The sequence below is a fragment of the Natator depressus genome, chromosome 4 (assembly GCF_965152275.1).
Source record: "Natator depressus isolate rNatDep1 chromosome 4, rNatDep2.hap1, whole genome shotgun sequence".
Classification (NCBI taxonomy): domain Eukaryota; kingdom Metazoa; phylum Chordata; order Testudines; family Cheloniidae; genus Natator; species Natator depressus.
Window position 1 is genome coordinate 90,295,254 of NC_134237.1, and position 27,820 is coordinate 90,323,073.

General features: G+C 39.7%; 1 protein-coding gene across 3 annotated transcripts in view; it reads left to right on the forward strand.

Annotated features, from left to right (window-relative positions):
* The window catches only part of USP46 (ubiquitin specific peptidase 46), a 34,742-nt gene extending 7,390 nt beyond the window's left edge, over positions 1–27,352 (forward strand). For 2 of the 3 annotated variants that reach the window (XM_074951413.1, XM_074951412.1), the window contains exons 3-10: positions 5,698–5,778; positions 6,657–6,870; positions 8,181–8,410; positions 13,377–13,453; positions 18,597–18,680; positions 19,339–19,536; positions 21,043–21,121; positions 22,503–27,352. In XM_074951413.1, the coding sequence (XP_074807514.1) occupies positions 5,698–5,778; positions 6,657–6,870; positions 8,181–8,410; positions 13,377–13,453; positions 18,597–18,680; positions 19,339–19,536; positions 21,043–21,121; positions 22,503–22,604 (1,065 nt within the window). In that variant the 3' untranslated portion in view covers positions 22,605–27,352. The remainder of the gene's footprint in view (positions 1–5,697; positions 5,779–6,656; positions 6,871–8,180; positions 8,411–13,376; positions 13,454–18,596; positions 18,681–19,338; positions 19,537–21,042; positions 21,122–22,502) is intronic. The other variant, XM_074951414.1, reaches the window with a different exon arrangement.
* The last annotated feature ends 468 nt before the right edge of the window (positions 27,353–27,820 follow it).

Genomic DNA, 27,820 nt, shown 5'->3' on the forward strand with positions numbered 1-27,820 from the left:
GAGGCCTAACTCTTGTCAGTGCTACTTTGTGTGTCTGTTAGGAGGAATACCTTGAGTGGGATGTAAGGTGTACTCTCTCTTGTCTGCACTCCCCTTCTGCTCATGTTGACTCTGGGAGCTGAGCTCTGATTTTACACACAATAGCTCTTTCTCCTCCCTATTACATTGCACTGCTGTTAGCAGGCAAGGCTGGCTTGCTACACACAGAAAGAAAGGTCTACATCTCTTTCTTTCTTTCTCCTCCCCTCTTATAGACTACCATTTTCAAAATTCTGAGATGAGGGCTGCCTGGCCCTGCAGCCATTTCTAGTTTTATTATAATTTCTCTTTTACCAGTTCTAGTGTCACCCTTCATTTGTTTTAAGCTTTCATGTTCTTCCCCCTGGAAACTTCTTGACTTCTAGCATGTTTTGCTCACTTTCCCTAATGAACAGTAAGGCAAAAAGGTGTTGTTTCGTTCCCAGCCATGTCTGACCCTTAGTTCCTCTCAGTGGCAGTTTCTTTTCATTAATCTCTTGCTCCTTATATATTTATTTGTTAAATGTTTGTTTTCACAGTTTACTTTTATCTGTGTCTTTCATGATCATTTTCTTATGTTCTTGTACTTTTCATTTCTCTTGCAGTAGCAACCCTATTACTATTTCTCATCTTCCCTTTTATTTCTCCATGGTCATTAATATTGAGTTTACAGTTCTAATATATTATTTTCTCAGAAGAATATCTATTTGTTGGGCTCCCTGAAGTGAACATTAAAAAAACTTTTAATTTTCCCTCTGGATTGACTTTAGTAGAACTATTCATGTATTTAGAGCAAACGTGCATGTGCTTAACTTTATCACACTGCAAAATCATATCTAATTTGCATCCTCTGTTGTCCCTAGTTTTTCAGATTCACTGGTTTCCATTTTTTAACTCCCAATAAATATCTGGGTTTTAATTATTTTACCCAAGATACATTAGTTTATATTTTTCAAAAACAAATATTTTGTTATATTTTTGCCCATATTTTTAATATCAGATTCTTTATATCATTTTTGTATCATGACTGGTATTACTCTATTCTAAATGATTAATGAAGAAATCAGACCAGACATAACACAAATCTTGCAGTATCTCCGTAGACAGCTGTTCTTTGCCATTTAAGTCAGTGGGAGCTATGCACATACTTCCATGAGAAGAATTCAGATTTTAGTCTTGTTCTTGAGATTCTCAACTAATTGGCCTCTTGCACTTATGTACAGTAATGACCTAGACTACATTGTCCAAAAGGCAGTATTTTGTGCCTTGGAGGTAGCTGATAAGCCCTTCTCCCAAAGAGTACATATCAAAAATTTGCCATACTTGGATAGTGTTCCAGGGTAGTCTATAAAATAAGGGATAGAATGTGAAGACTCATAATCAAAATAGGAGGCAAAGTAATTACAACTAATTAACTATACAGTTCTCAAAACTATGCTAGGTATTTGCAAACAAATGAGAAGATTCTCTCCTTGCCTTGCAGAGTTTACAATCTAATCTGATTTAATCATGTTCATCAGTTTGGGGTTTTTTGGGGCTGTTGGTTTATGTATGCAATAAACTAAATATTGGTCTTTGCTTCATTATTTCCACAATAATTTTGAGAATGAACAATCATAATTTAGTAAATCTTCTATTCTTTCTTGTTTCACGTGGCCCTCCAGTGCAAAAATCATTATCAGCCATTTGAGTTGAGATGATATTTAGCAAACTCAAGTGCAATAGGGCCAGGGACAAAACAAGAGAAAAGATTAAAGCACATTCATTGGCTATGGTTCTATTGCAGAAGTCTTGGTTTAACCCAAACTGACACAAACTTGACAAAAGTCTCTAGTTGTGTTCCTTCCATGCTGGTTTATGAGCAGTAAATTTCAAAATGCTAAAGGTGAACTCCTGACTCTAGTGAAGTCAATGGCAAAACTCCCATTGACTTCAGTGGGGCCAGGATTTCATCCAGACTACAAACTATAAGCGTACTTTGTCTGTTTCCCAAGAGCTCCATGCCCTGAGTTCTGGTCACCACAGCCCCCTTTAGCAACATGCTCTTCTTTTAAGCTAAATAGGTTCAGCTCACCAAATCTGTTGCCTCTGAATCCTGTCTGGGAATTAACACCCTAAAATCCCAGTCCTGTGTCTGTCTCTGTAGGGCCTCCTCAATGCAGGATCCTGGTCTATAATTAGGACTCCCACCGTTGCTACTTCTGATGGAACTGAATTGGATTAGCAATACTAGGAAAACTTTGCCAAAATTCCTGGTGGAGATACAGAATAGGATCATGTTTACGGTGGGAAAATGTATTATACAGTTTAATTAGTATATTAATAAATATGATTTTGCTTTGAGTATAACCATAGGGTTGCCAACCCTCCAGGATTTTCTTGGAGTCTCCAAGAATTAAAGATTAATCTTTAATTAAAGAAATCTCCATGAATTTGTCCAACCAAAGTTGGCAACCCTATGTAACCAGGACAGTAATGATTTAAAAAATTATTAATTGGTCATGGATAACTCTAGGGTAGGTTAATCACAATGACTAACATGTTTTTTTAAACATGATTTGTCTATTTCTACACTGGGGTGAAATCATGTTTAACATCATGTTAGTTGAAACATTGGTTAAATGCTTGTAATATGATACATGTTCCTAGTGTAGACATGGCCTACGTGGGATATGTCAAAACTTTTCCCTTCTTCTCTGAGCTCCATTGCTTATTGGGGAGCCTTCCTATCCTAAACATTTACAATGTAAAGTCGGAGTTTGTTTTTTTTCTTTTTAATGTATGCTATATAGATCTTTCTTCCTCTGTATGGGAAGTGCATCTGCTATTAAAAATCAGTTCTCTAGACTTTTCAGCAGTTTACAGCTTCCAAACTCTCTATGTAATTTTGACAGTACCTTCTCAGGCACCTTAAAGTAGTAGCTACCAAACTGAATTCACCCTTGATGTAAGGTGCCACAACTCCCCATGAAATCAGTGGATGTTGTGTTAGCTTACCCGATGGCTAAATTTGGCTCTCCCTGTTTTATTTTCTCCAAAGATGATGTAGAGTATAGTGTATAATTGCCATGTTCAAGGCCTACTTTTGAAACAGAAGGGGGTAGCTCAGATTGCACAATACACAGCTGGCTAGTGCACATCATGGACTACTTGATTTTCAGTGGTGGTTCATCTATTAAATCCTGATTCTTGCAGTTTCTCACAATGTTTAGGAGATATTTTAAATAATAGAAAGATCTGTCCATGCCATTGGGCATTCTCTCAAATAAGAAACCATGGAGTCAGGTCTTTGAGAATTGACAAGTGGGCACTACAGGAGTAATTTATAAGCATAGCATTTGCCCTCTACAGGTTTAATGATACACCTACCCTCTACACAGTGGGTTACAAAAAAAGTGGGATGTTACAGGTCTTTATTTCCTAAGGCCTTTTAGACTTTTTTTTTATAGGTCAAGAAACTTTCTGCAAAGCTAAAAAAATGTTCTGAACTGTCTTTGTCGAGGGGTGATTTGAATGCTAGTCACATAACAGAAGAAAGTCTATTGGACAATAAGATGAACTTAAACTGCAACTTTAACTGCAGCTACTTAATTCATTTTGATATTTCCTGTGCCAGCTTCTCTTAACACCCCACAGTATAGGGAGAATACAAAGGCATGGCTGGAATTGCGGGGGGCAAAAGGGGGCCACTTCTCTTGTTCCTCTACTGGTGTAATGTGACTGCATGCTAGTGGCAGAAGTTGGAGTGCACCCCCTATTGCTCTAACTTCTGCTGCGGCAAGGTGGCTGACAATCAAGGAACCACAATTGGCTCCCTGTTCCTCCACCCACACCCCCTCTACATCTGAGCTCTGCTAGAACGAACTGGAGAACTGAGCCCCATTGTGGCTTGACAGAAATGAAGTAAAGTATTTTGTTTTCAGGTGGCACATTTGGGAAATATTAACACACTCAAACATGTACTTGCCCCCTGGGAGTTAAGATGAAGGGTGTGGGAGGTAGAAGGGTCTGAAAAAGGGATATGACATGCAAGTTATTTGAAACTGTATTGGAAGCTACTAACTTCAAGCAAGTTGTTTTACTTGGAAGGTTTCAGGGTCACCAACAACATCTGTGTCAATTTTCAGACCGCTGATTCATCTGAAAAGAAACAGCTTCTTTCAGTGAGTGACAGGAGATAATAATCCAGTATGACAAGGAATTGGCTGATGACGGGAGTAGTACAGAAATTTAGATCAGACTTAGAAAAAAAAAGTAACATTAAAAAAATCACTGAAACCTATTATCGGCATATTTAAAGATATTGGCCGAAGAGCTCTCTAAGGCAGTAATATTTGTACTGAACAAATCTTGGAACCCTGCGCAAGCTCCAGAGGCCTGGAAAAAAGCTAATGTGCCAACATTTAAAAAGGGTAAAAGGAATGACCTGGGGAAATATAGGCTGATTAGCCTGACACTGATCCCAGGCAAGATAGATCCATGGAGGTCACCCTTAGAATCAGGGACTGTACTTTGCAAAGCAGTGACTCTGAAAGTAACTCGGGGACCATGGTGGATAACTAGTTGAACATGAGCTCCACGTGCCAAGCAGTGGTTGAGAGACCTAACATAATCCTTGGATTTATAAACCCAGGAATATCGAATAGAAAAAGGGAGGTGCCATTACGACTCCATATGGCATTAATAAGATCACTGCTGGAATAACTGTGTCCAGTTCTGGCGTCCACACTTTCAAAAAAGATGTTGACAAATTAGAAAGGATTCAGAAAAGAACTACAATAATAATTACAAAAATCTACCTTATAGTGAGACTAGTTTAATCACAAGAAAGTTGAAAAGTGACGGATCACAATCTTTAAGTACCTGATATTAGAGGACTGTATCTAATAAAGGGCTGCTTAATCTAGCAGAAAAAGACACAATGAGATCTAATGGCTGGAAGCTGAAACTAGACAAATTCAGGCTAGAAATAAGGTGCAATTTTTAAACCGTGAGGGTTATTATGTGTTGCAGCAGGTTGCCTAGGGATGTGGTGGATTCTCCATCACTCAAAGTCTTTAAATCAAGACTGGATGTCTTAAAGATATGCTGTAGTTATGGGCTTGATGCAGAATTCACTTGGTGAAATTCCATGGCCTGTGCTATGCAGGTAGATGAGGCAGTCACAGTGGTTCCTCCTGGCCTTAAAATATTGGCATGTTATATACAGCAGGGAGATAGACTGGGCTTTTGGATGATAGAATGATCAATAGATAAGGGTAAAGGGAACTATATGGTTGTCAGTTCCAACTCAGAAAGGAAGGATCCTGCACTCTGCTTTTCATTTACTTGTCTTAGTGGGAATATAACTAATGAACATTGTTTCCTCTGCCTCTCCTCAAACCACATGAACTCCTTCATGCAGGGAAGTTATGGTGGGGAGGCTATCAATACAGTGTCCTGCTCGCCTGAAATCAACCATTACTTGAGACTACAGGATCAGGCCAGCCAGGCAATTATCTAGAAATGCAAATATCTTTGTTGGCCTGAGCAGCTCCCAGATTGTCCATTCCTACTGCCAGCTTTAGCTTGATTAGTTTTTCCCAGGAAAGGGGAAATGGTTTCCATCTGATGATTATTCATAACTTTTATTTTGGAATCTGAAATGGAGGATAATTGGCTTTTTCCCCCCCCTTTTAGGGCACCAATGCCTCTGCTCTGGAAAAAGACATTGGTCCAGAGCAGTTTCCAATCAATGAACACTACTTTGGGTTGGTCAATGTAAGTACCATTTCTGTGAGGTGAACCATATACTTCCTGTTTTATATTGAGCGGTTGTGATGAGAACCATACAGACTCTTTTATGGTTTGATGCTGCTTTAATTTCAATGATCTCCAGTGCAACACTGATTTAAGGTTAGAATTTGGGAGGGTGCTCCTAGTGTTCCAGGGGAAATTTTAGCTAATATGTTGAAAGTTGGTTGCTGCTAAGTCAAACATTTTAGGACATCTACCCTTTGAGGAGAACAGCTTAGTGAAATCCGAGTAGTTTTAACATTTTATAAACCACTTCTTTCCCTGACCCCAAGTAAAGTTAAATAATACCTTTTTCTAGCTATAAAACCCCACTTTGATATTTACTTTTTAAAATCAGGATGCATGAAGTCAATGGGAATGGAGTTAAAATTTGGCATATGCTTAGGTGTATCTGTCAGAAAGCATTATTCACCTGATGAAAGCATCCAGTCTAAAGGGGGTTTTTCATGTCCCAAATGAAACTGATTTAAGTTCTGCTCCTACTGCAGTCACTGGGAGTTCTGCCATTGATTTCAGCGGGAACAGGAGTGGGCCATTCCAGAGCATATTGGTTTATAGGAACTCTTATCAAAGATACTCTCGTTGCAGTGAATACCATCTAACCGATGCCCTACATTTGGAGCTTTTATGGTCAGTCCTAGCGAGTTAAGAATTTTTAATATTTATAGTTTGTTTTTGCTGCATGACAACCAGTAAATGGTACTGAACCTATATTCAGGCAACAGCTGCGTGGTAATTGATGGGGTATTCTACTGGGGTGCAGATTGCGGAGGCTGAATGAAGTGATTAGTTTATATTACCTTGCACAGAGATTCAGGGCATTTTTGCTTTTACATTGGCAGTTTGGGAACACCTGCTACTGTAACTCTGTGCTGCAGGCATTGTATTTTTGCCGGCCATTTCGGGAGAATGTGTTGGCATACAAGGCCCAACAGAAAAAGAAGGAAAACCTCTTGACATGCCTGGCAGACCTTTTCCACAGTATTGCTACTCAGAAGAAAAAAGTTGGAGTGATTCCACCAAAGAAGTTCATTTCAAGGTTACGAAAGGAGAACGGTGAGTGCAAACTCTGATTCTTTTCAGAGACTCATGTAATGCCTAGCAGTGTGGTCAAATTAATCAATCAATCAGGTTAGATTTGTAATAAGCTTTTAATTCTCTGTTTCTTAAATATTAATTATTTAGTGTATACATATACGTGTGCGTGTGTGTGTGTCTGTAATGTTGTAGTTGGCAATAACCATACTAGGATTTGCAATTAAGGGCCAAATCTTCCATGGGTGCACAGCTGCCCTATTGATATTTCCACTGCACGGAGGGGCAGGCTGTAGAAAGTCAGCAACAGACAGTTGGGTATGGATGAGGGGCTCTGCACATTGCAGAGGAGTGCTCTGCAGTGGCTTTCTATACAGTACGATGGAGATGGATATTTTGGGCAGCTGGAAGAATGAATGTGGTGTGACCAGTAGGTTTGTGGATAGTACAGATCCACTAGCCCAAAACATCCTGGGGTTCAGTATGTGCACGCATGCAGTGAGCTGCATCTGCTGCTCCTCCCATTCCCAGAAATAGTGACTTCACAGGAGAAACAGTGCCCACTCTTTCTGGGGAGATTCCCTTCTAAGCGGGTTCAAGGGCACCAGAGGCGGAGGCAGTCCTGGTAACACAGCTTCATTCTGCACGGGCGCCATATCAGTGGGTGTGGCCCAAGAGCCAATGCAAAGGGTCTACACACAGATAGCCCTGTGCCTCTGAGGGAACCCCCTGGGAAGGGATTCACATGTATCTTGGCTGGAGGGGGTTGTAGGAGATAAAAATACATATATTTGGGGAACAGAAGTTCCTGCTTCTTCAGCAGAGAGCGGGATAGGGGCAAACCAAGTTGCTGATGGAAAAATTCAAAGGAAATTCTGAAATAGGAACATCTCATATGACATCACCACAGAGATGCCTCCCATGAGTTTCCTTCTGGTTTGTGACTGGGCATGTGAGCCGCACCATCTGGCCCATGATTTATTGAGCTTTACTGACAGAAACAAAGATTCAGGAAATGTTTTTAGGAGCAATGCACTCACCAAATTACTGTGGGAAAACAATATCTCTTTGAAAAAGCCCCCCCATCTTTCAGACTCTCCCACCCTCAATCCTCACCCATGTTTGTTATCGCCCCAATTAAGCACGTTCCTAACATAGAGCACGAACTCAGTGGGATTATTCACAAGTTTAAATTAGGCACGTTTGTAAGTACGTTCCTGAATTGGGGCTTGTAATTGTATTTGGGAGCAAAACCTGAATGTCAGTATATCCTTTCCTGCACGGAGCAAAGGGACTTTAGAAAGAGACAATTCTGCCTCTCTCCTTTGCAGATCTCTTTGACAACTACATGCAGCAAGATGCACATGAATTTTTAAATTACTTGCTAAACACCATTGCAGACATCCTGCAGGAGGAGAAGAAGCAGGAAAAGCAAAATGGGAAACTAAAAAATGGCATCATGAATGAAGCTGAAGAGAACAATAAACAAGAACTCACCTGGGTGCATGAGATTTTTCAGGGAACACTGACTAACGAAACTAGATGTTTGAACTGTGAAACCGTAAGCATTGGGGTGGTTGATATTTTTACACGCTAATAGATCGATAGATATGTATAAATATGTGAATCTGTTCTGCCACCTGAGAAATGTGGATATTCCTGTATAATTTCACTTCTTGGACTGAGTATATTATTTTCCAAAAATACATTTTTGTAAACATGACTAACCTGTCCCAAACTTTGCAGTTATTATATATAGTTAGACACCTCATTAACTAATCTTACACCCTTTTCATTCAAGCCATCGTATTTATAAACAGTTAAGTATATATAGAGGCTGCTGCAACTGTGGACAGTGAATTTGCCTCATTATTCCATGAGTTAGGGATAACTGCATAACTCACAAGTGGCAAAGTTAAGATCAAATAGTGCTAATGCATCCCTAAGAATGTCATTAACGGTCAAAGTATTTGCTAACAACACACTGTACATTATCAGGCTTTTTTTCAGTATTTTAAAAGGATGTCAACTTGAAAACTAGTCAGTTTGAAAAATGAGTAAAATAGTTCCACCTAATATACCTGAGAGTGAGTTCCCTGCCAATTTTTGTAGTTTTTCAATCACACTTTCCTATTTAAAAAATGTTTTGCTCTCCCTTGTTGTTGTGTGAAAGACCCATGCAAACAACAGGGAAACTGGCTATTCTGGGAGAACAGTGGAAATTGGTATAAAGTGCTGTCAAATGCATAGAGGACCAGATTCAGCTGCCCCTGCTCATGTGGAGTAGCATTGTACTCCACAAAAAGTCTCCTTGAACTAAATAAGATTACTTGCAGAGTAACAATATCAGAATCTTGCCCAAAGTGAAGAAACAATGGGAAAAACTGAAAAACAGTGTTTTGCTCTAATGTATTTCAGTTATAATAACCCTAGTAACAATAGTAGGTTAAAAAAAAATACCAAAGGCTGGTTTTTAAATTGACAATGTCCCTTTAAACTTTTGAGATGAAATCCTAAATTTATATTCAGTGTTTACTCAGGGAAATTCCCACTTAGGCCAGGATTTTGCCCTAACTAGCTGAGCAGAACTACAAAATACCCTATTTGTAAAATCTTACAGTGGGTCAGGCCACTGAGAGAAATCTGGGGCCCTGGAACATCATGTTCACTGGGGTCCCACTCACTCCCATTTCATTTTATTTACACAGATGTTTTGAAGGGCCCCCTGAGCTTGGGATCCTGGTACAATTTTCCCCCTTTCCCTCATTCCTGTTGTCAGCCCTGCAGTTGGTCCAAGATTTGGTGGAAAAATTAACTTCCGAGGATTCCTGTTGTTGTTATAGGAAGGTTGATCCTATAGCTTCCTGTGACTACAGGAAAAACATATTCATACACTTTTCTAGTTTGATTATGTATTTTTTTTATTTATTTACTGTCTCTCATACTTTTTGGAAAGCAATAGAATGGATTAAAAGATGTGGTACAAGTATACAATCTACACAGAGTTATTCAGATACAGGCAGTCTTATTCTTACTTATGAATGCAGACTGAATCCACTTTTCCAGTTAATTTTAGTACAGTATATATCACTCTGCTTCCAGATCAACAGGCTTTTTCCTCCCAGGCTCTCTAATCGTTTGAAACTGCACCATTGAAACCAATGGCAAAATTCCCAGTGACTTCAGTGGTAACAGAATCAAGCCAAAAGACTGGGTATCTACGTGAATTTTTAAAATTTGATAAGCCAGACAGACTTTAGTTGGCTCTTAGTTTCAGCAGCAGAGACAAAATGTTCTCTAAAGTTTTGTTCCTCTGGTTTTTTTAATTCTAGCTGTGTGTTTACACTAGAGACAATTGTTGAAAAGTCCTGTTGTTTCCTGTCATTTTGCATGGAGTTGGTCACAGAGGGGATTTTTGTTTGAAGAGTTGCTGTTAGTTTTATTTGGACATATTTTATGGCTACCCACATCTTTGAGAATATTAAAATTCATCCCAAAACATGTTCCCATGGGTTCAGGGGTTGGTGGTTACTTTAAAGATGGACCCAGACCAGAACATTAATTCCAGAACCCCTTGAATTTTGGGGATCTGAATCCAAGCTCAGATCCAACTCTGTGATATGGATCCACAGCAGAATACAGGATCCAACCCTCTCCACCTTTGGAGAAGTTTGGATCCAGATCTAGATTTGAACTTTGCTTCTCAGTCCCATCTCAAGTTATTCTAATGAGATGCAGACACACGTGGTATTACTAACAGTTTAGAGTATTCAATCAGTGTGTACTACTTTTTTTTTTTTTTGAATAAACAGGATTTGATTTTCATGAAGATGCCCAAAATCAGTTCATGTGGCAATGTTGCTTCAAACTCAGTGTTTTTCAGAGCTGCCGAATACATGGCTGCATTTCTGGATTTTGAAGTTTTCCCTCAGCCACCAGCCTAAACCTCTTGTACTTATAATGAAATAAGAGGCTAACACATGAATATTGGAGACAGTTGAAAAGAGCATATTTTCAATCTTAAACATGTGATATGTATTTATATACTGAAGAACCTCTGTGGTTGCTGATCTGGGATGAATCAAAGGCCGGGGGGTCTTTCTCTTATTTGCAATAAACTTAGATCCTAGGAAGATTTATTCATGTCTGTCATTCTCAAGACTCTTCTAAGGCATATTCTGTGTTGATTGGTGATGGGTCCCAATTAAAACCTAAGACCTGACCATTCCTGAATTTTGGAGAAGTCTGAATCCCAATCCAGATTTCTCAGCTGGCAATTCTAAAATAGGCTAAACTAAAACCATGACCCTAAACACCTCCCACTCCAACAACTGCCCCAAATTTGAATCCTGTAATTGACTGAAATTCTTTAAGGTGGCCTATAAAGGACCTGAACAGAGCAGGGCAGAGAACAGAAATTCCATTTTGCAGAGCATTGTGAGATTTCAATTTTTGTTTTCATTTGGCTTGGAATGAAACCTGAACATATAAAATTATGCATGAAAGAAAATGACAGGGGAAAAATTGTTTGAGCTTGATCAAAAATGTTAGCGCAATTACAGGATTCATTTCATTTCAATTTTAATGTCACTGTATGGTATAATGCAAAATTTAAAAAATTCAAAACAAAGTTGTTTTAAAGGAAAAATTGAAATTTTTCATTAAAAATATTGAAATTAAATGGGACATTTCAATATTATTAGAACTCCCTCCTTCCCCCTTTTTTTTGTCTGAAATAAAATTTTGATGAAATAGGCATGATTTTGCAAAGCATTTCACTTTCTATGGAACTGCATTTTCTGAGGGAAAACTATTCTACTGAATTTTTTCCAACCAGATCTTGCTGCAAGACTAAAGATTAAAAAATAGCAACTAGAAATCTGGAACAAACATGCTATGCTTACCTCTGTGATTGTCCCTGAAGATGAAAGAACACAAAATCACATAGTATCCATTTTGGTGGACACGATATTTCTCCATGCATGCCCATTCTTGATTTATACCAACCACTGCACTTTCATTTCAGTCCTGTCCACAGGAGGTGAATATAATTATGTAGATCTTTAGCTGTGTGCATATAATGCAGTATATTATATGTAAAAGATGCAAGTAAGCTCTGGTACAATGTACAATTAAAAAATTTAAAACCGGCTAAAGTCATTTCATATTGTTTTAAAATTCATCACAGAACAATGTGTAAAAAGAAAAGGAGGACTTGTGGCACCTTAGAGACTAACCAATTTATTTGAGCATGAGCTTTCGTGAGCTACAGCTCACTTCATCGGATGAAGTGAGCTGTAGCTCACGAAAGCTCATGCTCAAATAAATTGGTTAGTCTCTAAGGTGCCACAAGTCCTCCTTTTCTTTTTGCGAATACAGACTAACATGGCTGTTACTCTGAAGAACAATGTGTATAAATTATAGGAGCATCTTAAGGGGAAAGAGGTGAAACACTTAGGGCTGGTCTACACTACACAGTTAGGTCGACGTAAGGCAGCTTATTTCAACCTAATTATGTCAGTGTCTACACTACAGCCTTGCTGCCACCAATGTAAGTGCCCTACTGCACCGACATCCTAACTCCACTGCCACAAGAGGCATAAGGCTTATGTCAGTGTAGTGAAATCAACACAATGTCTGCATCGACACTGTCCCCCTTACATCGGCTGCCTTGTCAATTTCACAGCAGGAAAGCCCCAGGTGGCTTCCCTCAGCTCCCACTGGGGAAGGGCGGGGAGGGTGCGAGAAGTCCCGGGCGGCTTCCCCCATGCTCTGTGCAGGGAATGATGGGGCGGGAGGGGAGCCTAGTGGGAGCCTGTGGGGCTGGTCTCTCCGCCCCTGACACTGCCCCTCTTAGGTTGGTGAAAGCGCTCCTGGTGAGCATGCACACCACTGACCCAAGGAGGCATAGGCGCTGACTTCTACTGGCGCCAGTGGGTGCTCAGGGGAGGAGGCAGAGGAAGAGGTGAGGCAGGGTGGGGAAGGGAGCTTAGCTGTCGGTAGGTGCAGAGCACCCACTAATTTTTTTTTCCTGTGGGTGCTCCAGCCCCGGAGCCTATGCAAGGAGGGTAGCGTAGACATGCACCACTGCAGTAATTACTAATATAGGTCAACTTAGGTTTGTCGTGTAGACATACCCTTATTCTTTATATTTACATCAGTTATTTTTCCTTGCATGAGCATCTGAAAACCACAAATGAACTAAAATTTGGCTTCTCCAAATATATGGTGGTGAAAAGCCATGCCATTTTGAGGACTAGAGATAGATGGTCACTTGGTCATGGTCAGTGAGTTGGGATAAGTGCCAGAAACTGAACTGAAATCGTGTGAAAGGTGGATTAATGGACTTGCTGACTGACATGGGGAATCTATTTATACAAAGCCAGAAATCTGTCTGTAAAATATTAAAATTAATTATTTTGTACAATTTGTATTTGTAGTAATTGATTAAAGTGGAAAATTTGTATATGGGATTCAGGTGCATTTAGACGTGTGTTTATCTTTTACATATGTATTTTTTCCTATAGGTTAGTAGCAAAGATGAGGATTTTCTTGACCTCTCTGTTGACGTGGAGCAGAACACATCTATTACGCACTGTCTAAGGTAAATGAATGGAAGATTCATAAATGTATCTGTTTGGGAAACATTTCTACCACTCTCCTAAATCATGTTTTCTTTCTGATTCTCTAAGTCCAGTAAAGATTGAAAGTAAAAGTTCTAGGAATATCCCTGAGTGATGAGATGCAAGACAAACTGTTCAGTGTTAACTGAGCTTTTGCTGAGCAAAAGGAAAAGGGAATAATTTGGATGTTCATGCTGCAATGGAACCTTTAATAAGAAATTTACTTTAAATTCAGTGTGTGTGTGAGTGAGAGAGAGAGAGAGAAAATACAGTTCCCTATTGGGGTAAAAAATTGATCATCTGGTTCACTTGGAAGAGTTGCTGCTGAATACCCGTTTGCTTCTGTGGGATTTAAGTATGTGTTTAACTTTAAGCCCATGCTCAAGTGCTTTAGGACTTATGTCCTAAACATACTAAAAGTTAAGCGTATGCTTTGCTTAATTGGTCCCAGAGACCTTAGAAACAAGGCGTTTTAAAAATCTAATTTTCTGCTTTGTAAATTGCAATCTGCTACTCTGCTTGTAATCTTAAAATTATAGAGGGAAAGGAATCTTGACTTTTATTGCAAGTTCCAATTGTGTAGGGAAGCTGCAGTGCACCAGAAACCGACAATTTTTAAACCATTATTCCTGAAAGATTTTTAAAAAAATACCATTTCCAGGTTCACATGGACTGACTGCACTGGATGGATTTAAAATATCATGAGTCCTGGCACCAACTACGATAGATAGGTATCTATGTTCAAAACAATGTTATTTTAATTAAATAATATCAGAAGGCCAAAATAGTCTTTCAGGGTCTAAAGTTACTTAGAAGTTTTAAAAATACATTTCAAATGAAGTCTAAGTGTCGGAGAGACCTCCTTACATAGTATACCACACCTAAAAACACACCGAAAGAGCAGCAACTAGGATATAAACAGATTCCTGAATCAGATGCAAGTGAACCATTCCACAGACTATTGGAGATGTGGGATTGTTATTGCATTTTGGAATGTTACTTATGCTTTGCTTTGCTCAGTAACTACCATTTCATTTCAAAACTCGGGATTCTGGAGAATTCTCCCTTTCAGTTTCAGGCCAGTTTATTTTAGGGTTTTGTACTGATGCTCATCAACATAATATGTCTGCACCAGTAGAGCTAGTTTGTGACCATAAAGGACTTTGCCTTGGAAAACAGGATGTCTTTTTTTCTATTCTTTTAGAGCAGTGTTCTTGACCACTGGTAATCACACTGGTATTGGTACTTCAGTCTTTTGTCACTGATACTTTAGGCTCCTGACCATCGTCACTGGTTTGGGCCCAAATGTGCCACCATTGATCATCTCTCCTTCAGCTGTATGCTTTCAAACTCCCAATAGCACTTAGGATTCTCCAAATAGAAGAGTATACAAAGACTGTAAATAGGAGGCAGGCAGCACTGACTTCTGCAGCCAAAATCTGGAAAACCTGTTAGGAACTGCTGTTCTAGAAAACTATCTAATACCTGTATGTGAAAGTACCCTAAACTATACTTCTGAGTGCCTGCCTGTGAGATTTAAACAAAAAATTGTATCACAATCAACCATATGTAAAAAAACAAATTGCACAAATAAGTTATACTAGATATTCTAAACAGCTTAATATTTTATCTAACCTCTTGGTTGTTAAACTCATAAGAAATATATTGTTTAAAAGGACCCCTCGTCTTCCAGGCTACATAGTTCTTCAATAAAGGGTACAGTCTGGAACTGAGAACCTTCCTAATGCTGTGATTTGAATCTGTGCAATCCATTCCTTTCCTTCTACACTTTGCCAGTATCATATGTCTTTCAGCTAGAACAGAAAGTTAGAAAGTTTAGTAGCCCTGCTGGACAACCTCCCATACACATACAGTAGTTTACAGTACTGACATAACTAAAACCCCAGCAGCGTATGTATAACAGCCACATGCTTTTAAGTAGCCTTTTCATCCTCCATTGCAGAAACATAATAGGATGAAAATACTCCAAATCTTTGAGAAGGTGGCTACAGATAGTTACCTACAAAACACACAAGGCAGAGAACCCACAGTTGTCATCCTTTGTGATGGCCTTTTAGAAGGACCACAACTCCCTCCTTGGAAGAAAGAGAAACCCTATTTTAATTAAACATTTGTAAAGCTAGAACACAGGCCTTACATAGCTGCATTATTATACTGTTACATATCAGAGAGGTAGCCGTGTTAGTCTGGATCTGTAAAAGCATCAAAGAGTCCTGTGGCACCTTATAGACTAACAGACGTATTGGAGCATAAGCTTTCGTGGGTGAATACCCACTTCGTCAGATGCATGTACATGCATCCGGCGAAGTGGGTATTTACCCACATGCATCCGACAAAGTGGGTATTCACCCACGAAAGCTTATGCTCCAAAAAGTCTGTTAGTCTATAAGGTGCCACAGGACTCTTTGACGCTTTTATTATACTGTGTCACTCATGATAAAATGGACAAACGCCTCTGGCAGCCTTTTTCAGCAGGGAACTTCAAATTATGTTACTAAATTTCACTGCCTGTTTTCTATAACAATAACTGCTTTTTCTGCATCTTCATGATGTAGATACTGTAATGTTGAAAAGAGGAACAAGTAAATAGAAATTGTTCAGTATTTCAATAAAACGTATTTCTTCACCACTGCAGATGAAACTTTTCTAGTTATTTCTGTCTTTGGTCAGATGAAAAGGTCTTTATGTGTTTTAAGTGCTCCAAAAAATACATGCCTCCAGCATAATCTTTCTCTCCTGAGTATAAGGTCTGGCAAAGAGCAGGAGAGGAATTCATCTAACAACAAAATGAATTATGTATCAATTATTTTTATTTCCATTCCAAGTTATAAAGGCCAGTTGACTCAGTCCATTTGATCCCAACTTTCAACTCCAGTCTCTTTGTTATAATTTTTTTATCCCATTAAAAGATATTATTTATATTGGTTACATGACTAAATAACACCAACACACTTTCTATTTTAGAAGGCACTTCTCTGACCGTTGGATAAATCTTGCAGAGAGACCTGTAGGTTTTTTTTTTTTTTAAATTATCCAGATGGGGCTAATCCGGAAATAGTTTGGAGTGGGGAGTGTGCATGTGTAGGTATCTAAAAATTCCCCTCTGCTCCCTATGAAAAACCACACAAAGAGAATTCAAAGTCTTTTTTGGTTCAGTCACATGAGGGAGAATTAGGAGTGTCTTAAGTGCTGCATCTGTTGGGAATACCTTACCCAGTCCTGGAGCTCTTTAATCCTGGGGGGAATTCTGCACCACTGTGCACATACAGAATTCATGTCCCCTGCAGATTTCTTAACTTCCCCACAGAAAAATGACTTTCTGATGGGGAAGCAAAGGAAAGCCGCAAGAGCGGTCACATATCCCTCCCCAGCAGTGCAGGTGCATTGTTTTGGGCACCCGTAGCAGCCAGCAGAGAGGTAAATCAAGCGGAGGCTGGGGATGCCCTGGCTGGTGGCTCCTACCATGCACCAGGCTCAGCTGCTAGTCCCAGATTGGCTGGAGGTGTCAGAGGACAGGACTTTCTCTTCCCCTGCAAGGAGCAGCCTGGCTGGGTCAGACCCACCCCTAGAAACCTCCCCCGGCTGCAGGAAGTTCTGCTCCCCCCTTCCTGCCCCCATCTCTCCTCCTCCGCAGGGAGAGGGGTCACTGTATGGGGAGTTGCTCCCCCATCCACCCAACCCCCACACCGACCACCTGCATTGGAACCTTCCTGCACCCAGACCGCCCCACTGAGTCCCACCCCCCTACATCTGGACACCCAGACTACCATCCATTGAGCCCCCAACCCCGATGAGCCCCCCACACCTGGACCCCCACCACACTGAGCCCCACTCTCCCAGACACCCCCCGCCAAGCTTCATCCCCCCACACCCATCCCCTCGCCCTGCTGAGACACCTTCACCTGGACCCCCCTGCAGAGTTGCTGCTGCAGCTGGAACCCCCACAACAAACTCCTGTGCAGCCAGATGCCCCCGCACTCGGACCCCCCACTGAGCTGCTCAGACCCAGATTGCCCCACACAGTACCTTTTTGAGCCCACACTTGGATCCCCCCCCCCCAGACTAAGCCCCTCCCCACTTAGATCCTGCCTGCCCACACGTGGTGCACCTAGGTCAGGCCCAGCCCTTGCGCTGTGTCAGGGTCCTTGTCCGTGTCCCAGGGTTGGGGGGAGAGGCAGAGGTTGATCTCCCACCTTGCACAGTCAGAGGCCTCTGCTCCCCATTGCCATGCTGTAGCCTCCACATTTATTTATTGACAAATAAAATTTGTGCACAGAATTTTTATGTTTTTTGGCAGGGAATTCCCTCAGGAGTGCCTTATGCACACACATCTGGCATGAACTTCAGTGTGAGTTACATGTATGGGATGGAAGCATGCATGTTGAATTGAATAATGTTGAAAAGTCTCGTTTGGTGAAGTAATTGCCAGAGTGAAGCAAGTAGCAGCACAAAACTCTTCGTACTCACAAAGAAAAGTAATTCTTAACATTCCACCAGCAAAGCACTTTAACACATGCTCAGGTTTAAGCACCAGCAGTCACACTCAAGTCAATGGGACTACTCAGGTATTTAAGTACGGTTTAAGGGCTTTGCTGGGTCAGGGCCTTTCTAAGTATAAGCTGTGATGTAAACAGCATGTTTTAGAAATTGGATGAAACTCCTATTGATTTCAGTGGGACCAGTGTTTCACCCATTGTGTCTTACTGGCTTTTCAGCTCATCAGTCCAAGTGTGATATTGGAGGAAGTTTCAAGAAACGTTAAGAATTTTCCACAGTATGCATCCGATGAAGTGAGCTGTAGCTCACAAAAGCTTATGCTCACACTTTACATAAGCTATTACCAGCAGGAGAGTGGGGTGGGGGGGAGAGAAAACCTTTTGTAGTGATAATCACCCATTTTTTCATGGTTTGTGTGTATAAAAACGTCTTCTGTACTTTCCACAGTATGCATCCGATGAAGTGAGCTGTAGCTCACGAAAGCTTATGCTCAAATAAATTGGTTAGTCTCTAAGGTGCCACAAGTACTCCTTTTCTTTTTGCCAATACAGACTAACACGGCTGTTACTCTGAAACCTAAGAACTGATAGTTATATTTATTTACAGAGACTTCAGCAACACAGAAACATTATGTAGTGAACAGAAGTACTACTGTGAAACTTGCTGCAGTAAACAAGAGGCACAGAAAAGGTGGGTAAAGAATAATGCAGTTCAATCACTGTTCAGGTAAACTGAGCTCTTAGGATACATCTACCCTGCGATAAAAGACCTGCAGCATGGACACAGCTGCCCTGGGTCAGCTGACTTGGGCTCATGGGGCTATAAAATTGCAGTGTAGCCATTCGGGCTTGGTCTGGAGCCTGGGCTCTGAGATCCCACAAGGGCGAAGGTCTGAGGCTCTCTGGGGCATGGGTTGCTTTTTTTAATCATAGCGTAGACCTATTTTTAGTAGAAATTTAAATGACTGCTGAAGTGTAGCTTCACTCAGTGTGTTACTGATACATTAAACTACAGTCCAGTCCTCCAACTTCTGTGTTTGTACAACGTTCCCGGTCTCCTGCCTATGATACCCCTGTCGCTGCAGTGAACCTCCTTCTGAACCTCTTTGCAGCTTCTTGGCCTCTGGTGGCTGCAACCCTCTCCCACACACGTACCCTCCATATGGACCTTGAAACCTAGAGGTGGCACAACAGCTGCTTCATACATCTCTTAGGTCTCCAGTTACTGCTGATAGAATACCTCTGTTTACAAAGTGCATTTCTAATGTGCAGGCCTAGGATTGCAAGAAAAGAATGACACTGATCTGAGCAGCACTTCATAATATACACCCTTATTAATGATTTCACAGGATGAGAGTAAAAAAGCTGCCAATGATCCTTGCATTGCACCTCAAGAGATTCAAGTACATGGAGCAGTTACACAGGTACACCAAACTCTCTTACCGTGTGGTATTTCCTCTGGAGCTGCGTCTCTTCAACACATCCAGCGATGCTGTCAACTTGGATCGCATGTATGACTTGGTGGCTGTTGTCGTTCACTGTGGCAGGTAAAGTGCATTCCGGTGTATTTAACCTATTATTAGACCAGTGGTATTGCCAATTCCGAACACTCAAAAATCATCTGTCAGGCTTCAAAATCTATTGAGATTGGTTTAAAAATCGTAAGATTTTAAAAATGCATTTTGGGTTCTTTTGTCTTTGGAGCTTTTTACCCAGGCTCCTCAGCCAGCCAGCCCACCTGGTGAGGAGTTTACAAACTACTGTAGAGGCAGGGCTCCCCGGGAGCCAGGAAGGAAACTTGTTTGGGAAACACCAAAAAGGTTCCTAGGAACATTTCATTGTTTCCAAAACAAGATTTAACAAAATTTCAATTCTGCAAAAAAATTTCAACGTTTTGACTTTTCGCCCTAATTTAAGACAACACAATTTCTGAAAAACCTCAAATTCTTCATGGATGTCAAATTCCGTTTCCTGACCACCTCTGCTTGAAACTGGTATCATAGGACTACAGAAATGAGACATGGAAAAGGATCAATCAAGCTGTCTAATTCAGCTATCTGCCAATACATGTATATCTAGAATGCTGACTCTGGGCCTGATCTTGCAACACATTTGAACAAACAGACCGTTACCACTGTGCAAAGTCACATTGAAGTCAATGGGATAGCATATGAAAGCCAGGGTCTGCCTGTGCCAAGTTGTTTACATAGTTGAGACCAACTTTAGATTACCTAAAATTGGATTATGATGAAATACTTAGGACAAAAAAATATATAATTATAGGCCAGCCCAGACTCATAGCAGTAATATTCTGCATTGCCATATGAAATACCTATATCTCACTCAGATTTTTGTAAGCTGGTGTAAATCCAAGTAATTTAAACTGAGTTACTCTGTTTATATACCAGTGTGACGAAGATTAGAATCTGGCCCTCTGTGTCTTACTTCTGTTGGGCTGGAAGTATGTGGAGACAGCGTATTCAGCCCCTAGCAGGAGGCAATGGTTTTTTTTTTTTTTTCTGTACTAACTGGTGATTGCTTCAGCTGGCTGATTTTAAGGACTGGTAATGATTGGTTAGAATGAAGAATCGTAGCTATAATAGGAGTTCTTGGATGTGAGGGATTGTCAAGCATAGAAAAAACTGGAAGAATTCTTAAAGCTCAAAAAGAATGAACAATTGTTCTCCCCACCCGGAAGAAGATACATAATTGCATTTCCATGTTTAATATCAGCCTGTTTTCTCCCTATTTAAATTCCATTGAGCAATTTTGAAAATATGTCATCGTTTATGTCTGCCACCAACTAATTGTCAATTACTTTTTAGTTAGATTTATAAACTACCATAATGCAGATAATGAGAGGGCATTCAATTTTCAGTTGACCACCCATTTTAGATAACCCAGTATAGGAGAAAGAAGAATGCACATGTCTACTTAACACTGCAAGCTGGCTTACAAGGGACTTCAGTGGAAATATAATATCTATTTAACATATGACTTATCAAAACCAGCCCATTTATATCTGATTCTTTTTTAATTACTTTTTTTTCTAGTGGACCTAATCGTGGGCATTATATTACCATTGTGAAAAGTCACGGATTTTGGCTTTTGTTTGATGATGACATTGTAGAGGTCAGTATGCTGATGATCATGAGAAGATTATTGGTGTATAAGTTCCCATGTCCATTTGGTGTGGCTTACCATTCAGAGACCATCAGCTTTTGGTAGTGACTTGATTTCCCCCTTCCCTTTCCCCCCAGTTTAAGAAAAGATAAACAAACCAAGCTCTTTCAGTCTCCTCTCATCAGCTAGGCCCTTCAGTCCCCTGATCATCCTAATAGCCCTTCTCTGCACCTGTTCCAGTTTGAATTAATCTTTCTTGAACATGGCTTATCAGACCTGTGCACAGTATTCCAAATGAGGTCTGACCAGTGCCTTGTACAATGGCATTAATACTTCTCTATCTCTAATGGAAATGCCTCCCCTGATGCATCCTAGGATCATATTTACTTTTTTCACAGCTGCATCACATTGGTGGCTAATAGTTATCCAATGATTGACCTACACACCCAGTTCTCTCTCGTCCTCTGTCACTTCCAACTGATGAATCTCTGGCTTGTAGCAGAAATTCTTATTATTAGACCCTAATTGTGTGACTGTGCTCTTTGTACTATTGAATTTTATCCCTTTTGTTATTCCAATCTTCAAGGTCATCCAGATCTTCCTGTACAATATTCAGATCCTCCTTTGTGTTGATGGTGCCTCACAACTCCATTAGTAACCTCCCGCCAGTCTGAAAGTTCACCTTTCAGCACAACCTATTGTCTATAAATCAGAGCAGAATCTGGCCTACAGTTGGTGCAGATGCCTTCTGCTCATAGTGCAGTAGTGTCTCAAGCAGACACTAAAAATCGCTGCAGTATGTTGCCAAGACTAGGGGCTGATTCTGATCTCACACTAGTGAGAGTCAGGAGTAAATTCATTGCAGTTATAGCAGAGTAAAACTGGTGTGAGATCAGAATCAGGCCAGTTGTTTGGAAGGAGAGAGCATGGTACTTCTTAAATATAAGGGTAGCAGAATCTGTCCCCAAAGACACAATGATGAGGAAAATAAAAGGAGGGGAGTAGAGGACCCCTAGAGGAAGGCAAAAGTTAAGTGCAGTATCGCTATTTTAGCACCGTTCTACCATTACATTTCTAGAAAATTAAAATCACATCTTACCTGTGTTTGCTATTATGTAACAGAGAAAAGATTCTCTCCATTTACCTGTGGCAAATCCTGCTTGGATTACTCAGAGAAGTAGTCCCATTGACTTCAATGAGTGAAGCAAGCAGGATTTGGCTCCTAAACTATTAAACTGCCTATTCACTTCTTGAATCACTAACGAAACTTGCTAATCATTACCCTGAGGCAAATAACTACATACGTGTTTTCGCATTTTTATATTCCTTTAATCCAAGCTTAATTTTTTTTCTTAGCAAACATTTTAAACAACTCTGTTTGTTTTTGCAGAAAATAGATGCTCAAGCTATTGAAGAATTCTATGGTCTGACCTCTGATATATCAAAAAATTCAGAATCTGGTTATATTTTATTCTATCAGTCAAGAGAGTGACTTGGAGAACTGTGAAATGTTGCAAGTGGAGAAAACTGATCAGCACTGTCAACTATGACTTTTACACAGAGCACATCCTGAATAGTCGAACAATGATATGTCTTCTCTTCTACTAAATGGTTTCTGTGTTCTTGACTATAACCCTTCATTTCTGACATTCAGCACTTTGATTTTTTAGTATGACTCAGAATGAATTGCAGTCAGCTCTTAGTAAAATTTATATGGACTAACATTTACAGATAATAGGATTTGGGGTCATCTGTGAAATCCAGCTGAGTTAGAATAGTATTTTCTATGGAAGTGTGCATTACATTTAGGACAAATTGTTTAAACTTTCTAAATAGCTTTGGGATATCTCTTTATGAAGCATTCCTTTAAATATGTACTAATATGTATTGTTATCCGTTTTAGGTGTAGAAAAAAAATCTATTTTATATCCATTGGAATTGTGGTTTCATCGGGGATTTTGTCACATGTTACTCTCCACCACTAGAAAGCTATTCTTCCCAAATCCTTTGAGCTTTGGGTTATTAAAAACTTTAAATGGGTAACTTCAAGACTACAATTCACATAAGGAGATTTAAATCACTTTGGAGCAAGATGATACAATGCGTCCAGTCTTCCTGTTTATCCTGATGAGAAAGCACAGATAAGCTGAGCTTGTCATTTTGATTCTAAAAGCTACAGAGGCATTGAGGGTTTTGTGGGGAAAAGTGGAGGGAGAGGTTCCTCATATGAGGTACTTTTCTAAGGAGTAATCATATGTTTCTGCCAAAAAGAACAGAATGTGTGTGTATGCTTATTGAGTTTGCATATATTCCAATATTGTGCATACAAAACATCTCCTTCATCAGGGCGAGCATTACATAGTCTAGTTAAGTAATGTTATTGATACAACAACTATCATTGGGCTCAATCCCCAATGTGCTGAGCACCCACAGCTCCAAATGACATCAGTGGCAATGGTAGGTACTTGGCACCTAGGACAAGGCCCATTGCTTATCAAGGTAGAACACTTGTTATGTAATAATCCATAGTTTACACCTGCAGTGATGTGTTGACCATGCTCAGCATCAGTAGTCATGTTTGTCAACATCTCAATCACTGTGATATCAGAAAGGTTAAAAAGTACATGGTTCTAGAGATATCAAAAGGCAAAATGTGACTTGTTTTAATGTTTTAATTTTCAAACTTGGTTGGCAACTGGTCGTGTTCTAGCTAATAAATTGCTATACAAGGAATACTGGAAATACTTGGCAAGGAAGGAGGGTAGGAGGAAGTATCAGTAGGGCATGAGAAGGGATTGATAGTGTGTTGAGAGTAATTTTCTGTCTGACAGCTGACTTGGTGGATTTGACAATAATATTTCACCATTTAGCGTATGGACTTTAAGGATCAAATCTTGATCTCGCTGAAGACAATTGGTAAAACTACTGTTATCTTCAATAGAACCAGGATTTGGCCCTATTAGGGGGAGAGGAGAGAAAGAGAGGGGGAGGAATTCTAGAAAGAAGCATTATCATCTCACAATATTTACTGTTACGTGTTTTTAACTTTGTATATTTATTAGAAAGTGTCACTTTCAGTACTTTTTTAGAAGTCCAACTGTAGTTTTGTCACTTTTATTTCAACAAATATTGTTTAAAACCAATGTTGAATATGATAGCTCCGTTTCTCCTGGGAGAGCGGGGGCGGGGGGGGAACGACTTACTTGTGTTACAATCTATTGTGAAAGTGAAATTGTTTTTGTTACATTTTAGTGAGCATGCAATGTTAGCCTCTGGTATAACATGGTTTGAAATTTATTTGGAATTATCGGTGACCGTTTTGAAACCTAAGGAGTATAGCACTTTACCTTGGAAGAAAAACAAAACCGGATTTTTCATCTTCAAAGATTTGTGAATTTATCATGCTATTGTATTGATCCAACAGATCAGACACAGGATCTAATCCTACAACTCTTCTTATGCGAGTAGTCCAAGTGTTTCCAATGGGATCATTCACATGAGTAAAGGTTGGAGGATTGGAGTCCAAACAAGTGCACTTTTTTCTTTTACTCACAGTGGGATGGAAGTTTCACCATTGAGGACTATGATGTTTCTTAATTTTAGACTGGCCTAATAAGAGGTTTCAATAATCTCTGAAGTCCATTGACTTTAATGGAGCCTGGATCAGGCCCTAAATTCAGTAAAATCACTTGTCTTCTTTAATGGAATATTTCTGAACATTCACATCTTTCCATTTAATAAATGTGGCCATCTTTTCCCTGGCAAGTGAGACGGTGTTCTGGTTGTGAATAAATGCACTTTTTAGATCAAAGTTAACCAAGGTCAGACAAACATTCTGTACTTTGCAATTTGCTGCCATACATTTTTAGGATGTGTGAGAAACTTTACAACAAATCAAAACAGCAATGTATAACTTGAGTGTTCGGGACTGATGTTTGTATAAAGAACAATTGTACATAAAGAGATTATTTTAAAATGAGTCGGATTCTAGGAAATGGTTTTTATGTTAATAAGGTTTGGGTATTGCAGCAATAGTTAAACACTAACATCTAAGATTCAGCATATGCACATTTTTGTTTTTCCCAGGCTGGAAGACAAGACTTTACGTTGGATAATAAATTCAGATAATTACAATTTATTCCTTGACAGTACAATTATTATGGCAGGCTTTTTTCATACTTTATGGGTTAAAAAAAATGCCCATCAACATTTCTGTGATACATTAGGGGGACCCAGAGGAGTTATATGAAAGTGCTGCAGGGTTGTTAAATCAGAGGGTTTTGCTAACTCAAGAAGAGATTTACAGTAATGATGTAACACAAGTAGAAAATCAATGGCTGGATTTCAACTTAGGAGAAATCATGGAAAGACTACAAAGTACATATGTCAACATGAACTATATTTTAGCACCAGTTAAATTACTGTGTATTTGTTTTGTCTGTCAATCAAAAAAATTGCAATCGTGATGCAGTCCTAATTGTCAGTTCAGACTCCATCCACCACCCTGTCTCCAAGCCAGCAAAACTCTTAACCATGTGCTCAACTTTAACATCTGAGTTGCCCCACTGAAGTCCATAAAGCTATACACTTGGTTAAAGTTAAGCACATTTGTAAGTGATTTGCTGGATTGGGGCCAAGGTGCTCAGCGCCTTGCAGGATGATGTAAATTTATTTTACCTGGATTTTTAATATATGCATGGTACATTTTTCAGACATTTTATATACTTATATTTTTTACTTCCAGTGCATCATGAAAAGAATGGAGAAAATCTGGGACAATCAAGACTTTTCTAGCCAGCAGTTTTAGAAAAAAATTGTAGCAGATCATCTGTGCTCCTGTATAATGTGATCTTTAGTTTATTGAGCTCTAACTGGATTAGTCCCAAGAATAATTTAAGTTCATTACTTGTTTTGTGTGCCATTGCATGAGATGTATTTTCTGTGTAACATTGTTACTTGTTCATCTCCACAATTTATTACATGTTCTTACTGATAGAAAAGAACATTTTTACTCTCTGTTGGTATTCCGCTAAACCCAAGGAACTGTTACTGTGCACTGTGTAAATTAGGTATCTTGGAGGATAAGCTCAGACCCAAATTTTATGTATCACAGAACAAGCTGTCAGCATATTATACATTTTCTATTTTTGGAACATAATAGATGGGGACAAAAGAAGGGATCAGTGAGGAAGAAGGATCAATGAAAGCAGAATATCTAGTTGAAAATAAGATGTGCACAACCACCCCAATACTCATCCAATTTCAATAGGGTACAGATGTGGTTCAATAAACTAACATTTTAACGTCTGACTCCCTTAGCAGTTAAAATTAAAAAGCAGAAGATGTTTCCTATGCATTGAATTTAACAAAGACATTAAGGGCTTGTCTATGCTGCTGCACTGCAGTGCTGCCGACAGGGGTGTTAATTGTAGAGTGCACCAAAACGTTACAGTCTAACCGCCCTGTGTGGATGCTGTAGGTGCAAACTAAAAGGCTAGTTTGCATTAATGTAGTCCTGTTTGAAAGACGACTACGTTTATGCAAACTCGGTACCTTTTAGTTTGCACCAGCAGTGTCCACAAGGATCAGTTGATTGCATCAAAATGCTATGCTTTTACAATACATATCCCCACAGACCGTCCTGTGGTGCAGTGTAGCCGTAGCATAAGACTTGAATGAAGATGTAACTGGAGTTTATGCAAGGTTACAATGGATTCTAGCATTTTATTACACATGGCTTTTATCTTCAAACTGTTCATTTCATATACATTTGCACCCCTATGTGTTATGATATTGTGCACCGGGGCCTTGATCCTGAGTGGTGCTGACCACTTGCAACTTCCAGTGACTCTGCACCACTCGGCAACAGGTCCTTAATGTTTTGTCTCTTGTTTTCTGTTTTGTGGCCAACGAGTTTGAGCACTATCTTTTACAATTTAATGTGTATTAGAATGTTAGGGGATTCTTTATACCTATTTTACTCTAGTACCTTTTATCAGTGTTGTTTTAATTTATTTGTCTTCTATTTCTCAGTAACTGTACTATTTACTGTATTTCTATAATTATTTGTGTAGCTAATATTGCTTAGCCTTATGTTTTAATTATATACTTTGATTTTTTTAAATTGATCCAAGCACTTTAAGCAATAATGTTAATCTTGTGAAATTTCAATCAGTTTAACACTTTGCCTCTAAAATAAAGTTTTCAGAACAAACGCACACAAAAACCTATCTAGAGAATTGTCTATGGAATATTGTATACAAAGAGACAAGGTGGGCGAGGTAATATCTGTTATTGGACCAACTACTGTTGGGGAGGGCAGGTCTACACTACGGCAGGAATCGACTTTCTGAGATTGATCCACCCAAGGTCAATTTAGCAGGTCTAGTAAAGACCCGCCAAATTGACTGCAGATTGCTCTCCAGTTGACCCCTGTACTCTGCCCCCGACGAGAAGAGCAAGGTAAGTCGACGGGAGATTTTTCTCCTGTTGACCCCCTGCGGTAACTCGACCTAAGGCACGTAGCTGGAGTTGTGTAGTGTAGGTTGACTTACTGTGGTAGTGTAGACATAGCTTTAGAAAGACAAGCTTTTGAGCCACACAGATCTCTTCAGGTCTGGGAAAGGTACTCCCAGCATCACAGCAAAATGCAAAGTGGAAAAGATTGTTTAGGATAAGTAGTGAGCACATATTGTAAGGGAGCATTCA